Source organism: Penicillium malachiteum (genome assembly GCF_028827825.1).
Source record: "Penicillium malachiteum strain IBT 17515 chromosome Unknown utg000003l:1.0-4950554.0:1.0-4952489.0, whole genome shotgun sequence".
Taxonomy (NCBI): Eukaryota; Fungi; Ascomycota; class Eurotiomycetes; order Eurotiales; family Aspergillaceae; genus Penicillium; species Penicillium malachiteum.
This window is the reverse complement of record NW_026643096.1, coordinates 1340444-1352801: the sequence shown is the minus strand read 5'-3', so window position 1 is coordinate 1352801 and position 12358 is coordinate 1340444. Positions and strand designations below refer to the sequence as shown.

Below are 12358 nucleotides of genomic sequence, written 5' to 3'. Positions count from 1 at the left end.
ATGAACTACCGGTTCCTGCATTACTTCTCACGCATCGCGGTTATATGATCTGCGGCTCCCGTCAGCCACATATAGACATCTGGAACGCCTTTGCTATAAGTCCTAAATTTATTTCGGTAGGTCTAGACAAGAAAGCGAATAAATAAACGAGAGAATTTTGCTTGGAACTATTCAAAATAAGGAAAGATCATCGTTTGTGGGAGAGCCATGGAGAAACACGGGATATCAAATATTATCAAAGGGGCAGTGAAAGCCGTTAGCAACGTCTGCGACAAAAGATCGACATTAATATGGGCCCCGGTAAAGGTCCATTTGCCACAAGTGAACAACCGCACAACACACAGCGTCCGTAAAATGCCGGGGAGTACTCCGTAGCAGTCAAGGGCTCAGGCTCAAGTGGGACTTAGTTGTGGATGTATCATGTGGTTCCACTCGAGACCTCCTGAGTCCTAGCTTCCATGACTCCGTAAATGTCAATGGATTGTTCGACTCAGTCCTGGAGAGGGTTCAATTGAATGTATGTGAAATCAAAATCTTCACGAGAAGCCTCGTATAACTTAATTTGCGTTTAAATAGATTGAGTCCGATAGTTCATCCTTCTGCCGATGTGGCGCCCTTTAAGAGCACATAGTGGACAAGCCAGTTGTCAAACTCATACTAGGAGTTAGTAGGGATCACAAAGTACATCAAATGGAGAATTTGAAGTCGGGCCGAGGCGTATATGTACAACCGAAGGATCATCTCCATAAGACTATTGTGATACCCCTGTTAGGCCAGTGTTTAGGAAAAAATTTGACAGCGGAGTTCCTCGCTAGTTGCATATGATCCTGCAACTTGAATGAATATTCGGCTGTACGGCACTATTGTTAAGCCTTGGTCATAATAATAGATCCTGATATTTGATAACCATTCTCCGCTTTTGACAATCATTATAAAAAAGAAAAATGATGATTTGCCTCGGAAAATTATCGGTGCAGATCTCCAACGGTGATCGATAGCCCGGAAATCTGTGCTCAGATACCAATCCCAAGAATGGAAATAGATTTACAGAGCAAGCGGAGATGGAATTCCGGGACCTCTTGGGAACCATCATGAGAGCGGGCTGGAGGTTTTCGATCGATGGGGAATGGGGGATGGGGCATCTCATCAACGGGAAGAGATCTCACTCCGTGCGGAGGACTCCATACAAGAAGTTAGGACGGGAGGACATGATAGATTTGACATGCAGTGCAGGTTTCATAGTGATGCATGTGCCATGTACATCTGTTTCATCTTGTTTAGATGTTTCTGAGCTGTCATATTTAAGCCGAGGAATCATTTTAGGGTCCTGGAGTCGGAAATATGACGCCCAGCCAATCTCGCTTAACACGCGGTTGAGTAGCAAAAATTGGAGACACTCATGACCCACTTGACATTTTCCCTCTCTCAGTCCTTTTTTCGAGACGGCTCGGGGAGGCAGCTCCTGCAGATCGAGGCCTTGAGTCATGTTAACTTCAGCGATGGCTTCAAAAGTGGGTCTTGTGGAGTCCATTGTCTTTTCTCCCTGCCAGAATAACCTAGCATCCGAAACATGACAATCCCATTCATCCTAGCATGCGGAAATCCCTGTTTAAGTTCTGAACAAGAAAACAAGAAACAAAGGAGAAAGTCAAAGGACCACTTTTCTGGCCAGTCAGTGCCGAGAAAGGTGCGAGACATGGTTAAACTCTGAGAGACGCGCTGTCACTTGCAGCTAGTGCCGCGTGGCGCACCTGGCAAAATCCGACAAATAATCAAAGTTCCGTTAGTTAAGAAAGAATCCATGGATGCTTCCTTACTCAGAAGTTACTAAAAAGTAACCCGACTAGAGGTACTAGTCAAATCAGTATGTAGCTCAGAAAAGTTATCCAGAGATTTCCCATTAGGTAGATATACCCGAGTCTCGGGGCCCACGTCTGGGCGCCTTACGCCTTGGTCCTCTAGATCATGATTCTGGTGAGATTGTATCGATGAGATCGGGAATTATCTCAAACTATCAGATTCATCGTTCTAGGGAGATAGTTAACCAATTTTGAATTCCTTTGGTGGTGGCTTCGCCCAAGGTTAAGGGGAAATTGAGTGTTCCCACTAGCACTAGATTAGCAAATACGAGACGTTTTCATGCTAAAAAAACCTTCCAGTCAACAATCCCTGTCAACAACAAAAATATGGTTGGGTCTTGCCTCGATGAAGTGGATCTCACGAGGTTTCTAAGGCTCTCGGCACGGGGCTGACGGGTGACGGCAGCTTCCAACGCGTCTGACTGACGAATGAGAGTAACGATGTAGGGTTGTTTAATGGATCCCAGTGTCCATCAAGAGACCTAAATAGCCCGATGTCAGAATTACTCCAGATAGAGCACATACGGAGTAGGAGGAGAGCATTAGTACATGATCGACAGACCGTGACAGGATGAATGTTTGGTTCTGCTCTTATTTTGGTAAGCTAATGCCAATGCCCTCTCTCCTTTTCTTCTGTGGCAAGCTATCTGGGATGTGGCTGGTCTAGAATTTACAAAGATGCGCTCGAGAGATTGGCTGCTCGTTTTGAAGTGTTATTTGTATGCAAGCTTTGAGGTCTAAAGCTTAAGGGACGTGCATTTGCGAATAGTCTTCGATAAGTGGAGTGGTTCACGGAGTAGAGAATCACTTTTTCCGAGTGCAGTTTCATTTATGTCCTCTTTTATCATCCCCTGGCTATCCTGGTGAGACTCTTCACCTGCTTGGTAGCAAATCGATGCATCTACCAACTCCGAAACTGGACACCTAATCGTTTCTCCTGGCTCCCTGACACATTCATTCTTTTAATTCACCATGGCAGGAGACCATGGCTCTCAAGGCCATACAGTCGTGGCCATTGGCATTGCTTTTGCGACCTTGACATTTTTTGTACTCGTTTTGAGACTCTTTGCACGAATTTACGTTTTGCGTAAGATGGGTCTCGATGATTGTGAGTAATCCTCAATATCTCTCTTGAGTACAAAAGTTGACTAACATTGATCTGAAGATCTCATTATAGGCGCATGTGTAAGGAGATATCCACACTCATAAAATGTATGATCATGAACTTACCGGATGAATCAAACAGCTTCTAGCTTGGGCATTTGTCGGAGCAACTGTTGCTGGTAAGTGACTAACTTCTTATCTGAATGATAGAATTCTAACAGGCTATAGCTGTCAAGAATGGACTTGGACAACATTATGAGTATACCGATAAGAGCTTGCTCATCAATTACTCCTTTGTGGGTCTATATCTCCCGTTTTAACAGAACTTCTATCTAATACTCTATATCAGGCTGTCTGGCTAAGTTCGATGTTCTATCTAGCTTGTCTCGGATTCGTCAAGACTTCTGTCTTGTGGTTCTATACCCGACTTGGAGACCGCTACCTCACCCGAATGTCCTATGTCATGATGGCCGTCATCATTTGCCAAGCTGGTTCCTTCGTACTCGTCGCTGCATTCCAATGTACCCCTGTTAGCAAAGCCTGGACAGGCACAGGGAATGGAAAATGCGTGAACATCAATATTTTCTATCTCTGCAACGCCGCTCTCAACATCTTCACGGATCTCCTAACCTACACACTTCCGATCCGAGTCGTTCTCAAACTTCAGATGCCCCAGAAGCAAAAGGCCATCCTCGGCGTCATTCTCTGTCTAGGTCTCTTGTAAGTTTATCTGATATCATTTATTCCACAGCATTGTCCTCGATTCCTAACTTATCCATGTCTCTAGTACTTGCGTCTCTTCCATTATCCGAATCACCTACATCCCCGCCATGCTCACTTCCGCGGACTATACCTACGCCATTAGCGGAGCCATGTACTGGTCCATTATTGAAACCAACATCGGAATCCTCGCGGCCTCAATTCCTTCCTTCAAAGCCATCGCCTCACGATTCCTACCCCGCTTCATCGGCGAGTACAGCAGTGGACGCAAATATGGTCCGTGGTCAGGCACTGTCGATGCTCGGAAATACGGATCTGGGTTCACCAGAGTCACCGACCCCAACAATGTTACAATGGGCACTATTAATGGTGAGGATATCGCTATGGGTACCCAGATTGCTGCTGGAGATCGAGACAACTCGAGCGAGGATCGGATTATCGTCCCGGATGGAAAGATCTTCGCACAGACGGAGATTGAGACTACGGTTGAATCCACTGATGATTATGATACCTCACGCGAGCAGGCTCGCCGGTCAAAGCGGCGATTTTAATATTAATATGCACAGTCTTTCTTTTTTTTGAGAGGGGGGGGGGGTTTTTTCATTTTTCCTTCTCCTTTTTTTCCTTTTCCCACTGTCTCAAAAAGCCGAGTCAAGACATGGAATGTCATGTACAGAAATTGACCCCAATCAACACAGATCTCAGCAGACTCTTGAAAATAGAAGTATCACTTTTTAAGTTGACTTTCAGTTCCACAATACTACCTTGGATATGATCATGATAGGTTGGTGGGGCGTACAGTAAACGGGTTTATCTACGAAGGATCCATGGATCTATTAAGTCTGCATAAGTATGCATACGAACCACCTCAAATAGGCTGTCACAAACATGATCTATCAGATTAAGTTGACCGAACTACTCGATCACATTTTTTCTGCACAGATATTCTCCTAATATGCAGCCACAATATAGAACATGTCATTTTTTTGACCAGTCTCATGATGAGTCAGCACCACCCGGGCCAATGGGCTAATCCTTAAAAGGCATGAGGCTCCTTCCATTTTGTCGCCGGGTTCATCTCCTCTTATGCGATAACTCTTAGAATCATCTACCAACTGGCCTGAATCAACGATAAGAAAGGGAAAAAGAAAATATTATATACATATTTCCCCCATGGAATTTGGCGAAGTGGGGATGATGATGCCGCAAGATAGCCGGCGAGCGGCACAAGAACGAGAACTTGGCATGGGCAATGTGAACAATCGATTGTCTTTTATAGCGCCCACTTTTCCACCCTCGACAGGGGTCTCATCTATGCCAGTGGAACACAATAACATCAACTCACACAATGAACAAATCACACACTTCGCCTCTTATGAAGCAGCCTGTCGAGAAGGAAACCTGCACACGGTACACGCCGTGATCTCATCACAACCGCAATCCGCTGCGTTTCTCCACCATGGTCTGATCCTTGCTCTCGAGACTGGAAATGTCGACGTAGCCCGCTATCTCCTTTCAAGCGGTGCTCCAGTGACCCCAAACACACCTGTACATATTCTCTCCGCACCACCAAATACCCAAATCCCACTTTTCGAGCTCCTCGCGCAATCGGGGTGGGGCCCGAATATTCCCGGCGACTATGGCGCTGTGCTTTTACCCAAAGTCGTGACCAATCTCCCTGTTCTCTGCTGGTTTCTGGCCCACGGCGCAAACCCCAATCTTGGCGCGCAGCATGACAGCACTGATATAGCCGCTCAGCCGAACCCGCAATCATGTGCTGCCCTGGAGGCAGCTGCCGCGCGGGGCTCGGTGGAAGCGGTGCGACTACTCCTCGATGCAGGGGCATCGATTCATTATGGCACGCCACTCCATTTTGCGGCAGGGGCCTGTTCGCCTGGGATCGTGCCACGCAGTGTGGTTAGTAGAGAGTTCGATACGAGTCGGATCCCTGTTATGGCGTTGTTGGTGGAGCGGGGTGCGGATGTGAATCAGATGGGCCAGTCACGGGTTGTGGTGCATCACCCGATCATGTACGCTGTTATGGCTGGTGCTGTGGAGCGGGTTAAATGGTTACTGGAGCAAGGAGCTGACCCCGAGGCCAGAGGGGCTTGGGGCAGTGCGGCGGAGTATGTGGAGATGGTTGGCAGTGAAGACTTGAAGAGTGTTTTGCGACAAGGGATAAATTTGAGGGCGAATGGAGGTTTACATGAGAGTTTGACTATTCGACCGCGTGTGCAATAACGATTGTCTAGGACGGCGGACATGGCTGGGTCATAGAAGTTGGTAGACATACGTACGATACACGAGGTACATAGATGTACACCTGCATTTATCTATTCGTATTTTGATACCTAAGTTAGAACTGATCTATTTTGCATGCAATGAACGACTTCCAATCATCTTCAGCCATCGATACATCGCGGTAACCACCACATTTATACTAACATCAACATGATTTGTGAATATTTCATTGAACTCATTGTACTCGAATATCACGTTGGTTTAAATGTACATTCCACGTCAGAAGAGAATGAAAGGATTCTCAAGTGCTTAGTTTTGGTCTCAGCGCGACGGAGAAGACCGGCAGCCATAACTCCTCTGAACGAGTGCCATCTTTCTTAATGTAAAACTCAGCTTTCACTCCCAATCAATGGGTCAAACCAGAACCTCGGGGGCTGCTTCGTGACCTCGTTGACTTTATTGGGAGCCCGATTGAGCCCTTTACAGATCCAGAGCAGCAACCTGACCTGACCTTCGACATCTGTCACCTCGTTGAACGGTCATTTTCACACCCGTATAGTCGCATCATTTTCTTGGTGGTCCTTTTGGACAATGGGAAGCATCTAGATTGTGTCTACTTCCTGATGTCGCAGACTTTTCCCAGGTTCCAGATAAGAAAAAGGAAGGGGTGTGCGTTAGACGATAATATACCAACAGAAGTGACGTAGACGAGGCGTAGATATGCAGCGGTAGGTAGTAAGGTAAGAAAAAAATACGACTTGAAGTGAAGTGAGAGTGAGTTAAAGAAAGCAGAAGATCGTGAGATTCTATCATGTTGCTAGAGAAATGGAGAATGGAAGTATGCTATGCCAGAATGTGTACTGTAGAGAAAGAAAACTAGACATATCAGTCATCTCTCACTTCGACCTTGTTTATTATCGATGATAAAGCAAGGATGGTGAGCTAGGTGGTTGGAATTCATTAAGGGGAAATGGGATTTGGCCGTGTGACTGTTGTAGGCCCCCGTTCTCTGCCTGAACAAGCCAGGTGTTTTCGCTGTCTCCAAGCCCCCGTCTTAATATGAGGATTTTTTAAGTTCCTTCACGTCGGAAGTCTTTGAAAAAATGGCGCAGAATGGCCCGTGAAATCCATGAGCCCCATTTCATTCTCATGGCAGATTTCCTTGACGAGATCTTTGAGCTCATGTCGATGTACAGCCTTGGCAAAGCTTACTGCTTTGGCTTCTTTGGGTTCTTTGAAGAATCGGATATTCTGGTAGGTGGTGCTGGATGAAAGTTTGGATGGTAAAAGCACCCGGAGCTATGAGTCAGCCTGCTTATATGTGGCTCTCTTCAGCTCTCAGGTGGTCAATGATGTGGAAGAAGTGAGGTATGTCAAGTGGTAAGGTGATAAGGTGATGTACCTAGCACTCTCCAGGGCCGTCTTATAACCTACTTAGACTGGCCATGTCACATTCCAAAGCTATTAACAAATGAGATATTTGATTATGGTTATATGTGCTATGCCTGTTGCGATATTCACATCTTGCAGCAACTAATCAAGCGGGCCGATCAATTATGTCTTAAGATCACGTTCAGCAAGCGGTTTAAGAGTTTGTGCTCGTTGTGCAGGAACTGCATAGAGGGTGAGCGATGATCTAGTTAGAAGCCACCTGGTTATAGAGCTCTTCCAAGAAGAATATCATGGTCTTTGGGTTCAACATCACCAGTTGACTCTACTCACTATCTCCGATCTGTTCCGACAAGAATCGTATCGTTACTATCAAAATGCGGCCCGTATCGAGGCTTACAGACTCGTTCTGACACGATAATCAGACGGACCAAATAGACAAATAAGTTTTTGAGGGCTGAGACGTGATGAGCAACTCAAATTGAGCTGACTTGTTCCAATTACGGTTCATCATCTTACCACCAGCCGAAATTCATTGCTACATGAACCCATTTCTTGTTTCGTAGCATATTTCTGAGGTCATCTTGAATCATATCAATGACAGGCTTGTTATGCATGCACATCTCCAATGTAACGATCACACAATGAAAAATTCGAATTGTTTCTCAAACTACGTGGTATACCGGATGCATGACATTGTCTCACATAGCCACCACCTGTTATGCAACCTGTCTTGAAGAACTCCACGTTGTTTGAGCCCCGATCAACGCTTGTATCTGAGACAACGTCAAGTTATCCACTTCGAGCATCTCAACGTTGTCAAAGAGCCAAGAAAACTACCCCACTAGTGGTCGAGTCTCAACATGACAGTTGGAATATGGTTCCCGTAGCTGTAGATCATTCTAGCATAGCCACCACTTAATATGCAGTATTCTGTGAAGATTGACAAGTGACAATTTAAGCACTGGCACATTTAGGCATCTACTATACAGTAAAACATGATCTGATACCACACCCACCATCTAAAAATAGTCACTCATAACACCACCAGGGCACCATGCACGCAACCTGCCCAGGGCACTGATGATCACCTAACCACCATACCATGACACCATGAGATAAAAAAGCCACTGCAGCCACCCTGCAGCCACTTCATAATACCACTCAAATAAAGCAACCCACCACGTCGATCTCCTGATCCGAAACCAGTTTAGCGTATATACGAAATAGGTGCAGATGACTCATCACGCACCTCCACATACGGAAATACAGAAAGAATACTCACCTGGCAGTGTACGAATACGAAATACAGACCCATCAGGCTATCCGTTATCGATAACCCTTACAGATTACGCTGCTCAAAGTGGGTCCCGAGGTCCCGACTCCACTGTATTTTGATTTTAATTTCCATATACGGAGTATGTACGGAGGTCGGTCCGGAAAGTTCTCGCCAGAAATTATAATTTCTTTTTCTTGATATATTACCGGCCCTGTATGTCAGGTGTATAGCCTGCTGTATATTGGATGTATTGCCGTGTTACGTACTAGGCTAAATATTGCTTATAACACCCGTGGACACGTAGATCTTTATCTTTTACCCCGCCTACAGTCCGTACACCCCTTCACACTTTTATCCCACCTACACAGCTACACTTTTGTCCCACCTATACAGCTACAATGAAGACCAATATTGCGCAACGTGCTGTCATTGTATACCTAAGGGCCCAAGGACATGCCCCTAAGGAGATCAGTGAATTTATGAATATTCCACGGCGTACTATAGGAGACATATGGAACCGTGCACTCGAACGAGGTTTTCAGCCGAATCAGCGACCATTCAATATATCAGATGAAATGTTAGCTGATAAAGCACGTTCTGGGCGTCCATCTAAGCAAACAGATGAGCTTAAAACCACACTTGGGGCGAAAATCCGTGTAGACCGCTATGGGCGTGAGAAAACATGTGAACAGCTAGCTGCAGAGCTACGCAGTGAATCAGGTTAGTTATTCTAAGATTTGATATTTTATTTAGTGTGTTATTTAATATGTTATTTAGTATAATATTTGATGTGTTACTTGGTGTGTTATTTGATATGTTATCTCATATGTTACTTGATATGTTATTTCCTCTAATATTTCTTCTATAATTAGGGATTAATATATCAAAAACAACAGTTTGGCATGTACTACGAAAAATTGGCCTACGAAAAACAAAGCCTACACGTAAGCCTGGGCTTGCCGCTGAGCAGAAAAAACAACGTCTTGAATGGTGTTTAAAACACGCCCATTGGACTATAGAAGACTGGAAGAATGTGATTTGGACTGATGAAACTGCGGTTGTTTTATTACACCGTCGGGGTGGATATCGTGTATGGCGTACTTCTAGTGAGCGGTTCGTCCGAAGCTGTATTCGAGAACGTTGGAAGGGGGCCTCTGAGTTCATGTTTTGGGGTGCTTTTTCTTATGATCAGAAGGGCCCCTGTCATTGTTGGGTACCTGAAACTACAGCCCAAAAGCGTGAAGCAGAACACCAAATCGCCGAATGGAATACTGAATTAGAGCCTATTATGCGTGCAGAATGGGAGCTTAATTCAGGTATACAGCGATTAGGGCTACGCAATAAGCCTGGAAGACAACCTCAGTGGAGATGGACTCAGAAGAATGGAAAGCTTGCACGCAATTCGAAAGGTGGAATCGATTGGTACCGATACAACACCGTGATTTTAGCCCCAAAACTACTTCCATTCGCCCAAGAATGTGCTCGAATTCGAACGAAAACAATAGTTCAAGAGGATAAAGCACCAGCCCATTCACATCACTACCAACAGCGAATATTTGATATAATGGGGGTCCAACGAATGATCTGGCCTGGAAATTCGCCTGATCTAAATATGATTGAACCTGCATGGCCTTGGATGAAGAGATACACTACGCGAAAAGGAGCACCTAAATCGCGTAAAGAAGGGATTAAAGTATGGGAGGCTGCGTGGCGTGATCTACCACAGGCGCAAATTCAAGCTTGGATTGAACGTATACCATGGCATATACAGCAAGTCATTAGACTAGAAGGGGGCAACGAATACGGTGAGGGGCGTGATAAATTAGGTGAAGTAGCCCCTAGCGGGTTAGGTGATAACGCCTATAACAGCGGCAGCGGCAACGACAGCGACAGCGACAGCGACAGCGACAGCGACAGCGATATATGGGAAGATATGTGAATATTTACTGTTTCAAGCTGTTATTATATTTCAGTACTATATATTTCCGTTTTATATACATCTTGATTACGCGATATATTTCAATATTTACTGTATATAGCCTAGTGTGAGAAAAAGAAATTATAATTTCTGGCGAGAACTTTCCGGACCGACCTCCGTACATACTCCATACAACGGGGGGTTAAAAGGACGAAGTTCCTTCATCTACTCCCAACAAAGTAGTGATAAACCGTCTTATCTACAAGCCACTTACTCCACATGTGGAACCCATGGCTTTCTCCGCCCGCATGGAGAGCTGACACAGGAAACCCAATCCCTTTCTCCGATCATTATGATTGCTTGGAACTCATTAAGCGGGAACCCTGGAAGAGGGGGTACATAACAAGGGAATTAATGATCGCTCGCTTTATGTCTTTTCTGTAAGTCTTCTCTCCACTTTCATGTGAGTGAACTCCACTTTCTACGTGTACATGTTACATGTTACTGCTACCCTTAGGATCTCTGCGCCTATCAGTTTATTTAGATTATTGGAGAGTATTCGCACGGACTTGGTGGAAATTCAATTGGGGTTTGTGTTTATCCAATCATGGATCTTTGAATTTGTATATGCGATCAATAGGTATTGTGCCTGTTTGAGAACTTCCTTACCTGTAGGCATCAGAATACATGAAACTTGTTCACTTGGGTTTGTTTAGAAATCGATGTTTTGGATTTGTCGGATTAATGTTCTGATTGCTCACTCCCGTCTCACTTTGCATCATGCTCGTAGATCGATAAGGCATAAGAAATCCAAGGTAATTGGGGCCAGTAATGGTATAACGGATAGTTTCAAGGCTGTTTTAGAAAATACTGTGAAACGAAAACGAGACGAATTCCAAGTGTGGACATCAATATCAAGGTTATCGGACCAATATAGCTCGATTTGATGTCAAGATCTGGAACTGCCGGTGCATATGGGGGGGTTATTGGGGCCAGATTCGAAACAATATGTAGAAAACAGATAAAGTACAAATTTAGGTAGTCGAAACAAGAGCTATTGAGGGTCGAGAAACTCGACTCTTTCCATATCTAGTAGCCATTTATCAAAGCTACTTAAAAATTTCCCAATAGAGTATCCTTCAGGGATTTTTCCTTGGGGGCCAAAAATATGGTTCGGCTCCGAGGATTGTACGAGATACGGGCTTATATTTGTTATTTAAGAACCATTGAAGGAAGAAGCGAGATGGGGGCTAAAGAGCAAAATAAACAAAAGATAAACATTGAGGTATGAAAAGTGTAAGAGGGGGGAGAAGAAAAGAAAAAAGAGCTAGTGTGGACTCGGCGCAGCGGGAGAACAAATTAGGGAGGCATTGCGGTGTCGCGGGGGCCAATTTTTCACATTCATTGCTTCCGAAAGTGGCATTAGTACGGAATAACTAAGTGTGATTTATGGAACGCGGGAAGCTTACCCTGCTAACGGGGCCAGTTAGGCCAATTGGACAAATTAGTCCAGTTAGCTCCATTAGCTGCTTCCAGGATCAGCAAGTATGATTGGATATAAGGCTTATTTGGTGCTGTATGGTTCCGCAAGCTCCCAAGCCGCGGGCGGCTACTGTCGAGTGGTGATCCGTGCAGCTGCCGACTGGGATGTTTCAGTTGGGTTTTTGTGGATGGAATCAATTGGAGGTGGGGCTTTCGGTGGGTTCTTTTGGAATTTAAAGCAAGCCATGTACACCATGTACTCCGTCTCCTCCGAGTAAAGATACTTTTTGTGATCAGTAGATGCACGATGACTTACTCCCGGTAGGATGTAAAAGCTACAAGGGTGTGAAAGTCTCCCTAGTGGTA

General features: G+C 45.0%; 2 protein-coding genes across 2 annotated transcripts; both read left to right on the top strand.

Moving 5' to 3' along the window:
• Positions 1–2831: 2831 nt before the first annotated feature.
• On the top strand, positions 2832–4234 carry N7483_006840 (putative integral membrane protein Pth11-like; the record flags this gene model as incomplete). The annotated part of the gene is made up of 6 exons (XM_057090277.1): positions 2832–2967; positions 3025–3044; positions 3106–3142; positions 3192–3259; positions 3313–3683; positions 3751–4234. 6 exons carry the CDS (start codon positions 2832–2834, stop codon positions 4232–4234), a joined length of 1116 nt encoding a protein of 371 aa, XP_056945018.1.
• A 763-nt stretch (positions 4235–4997) lies between these two features.
• On the top strand, positions 4998–5924 carry N7483_006839 (ankyrin repeat domain-containing protein; the record flags this gene model as incomplete). Its single annotated transcript, XM_057090276.1, has 1 exon — positions 4998–5924. The coding sequence occupies one exon, from the start codon at positions 4998–5000 to the stop codon at positions 5922–5924; it is 927 nt and encodes a 308-aa protein (XP_056945017.1).
• Positions 5925–12358: the final 6434 nt, after the last annotated feature.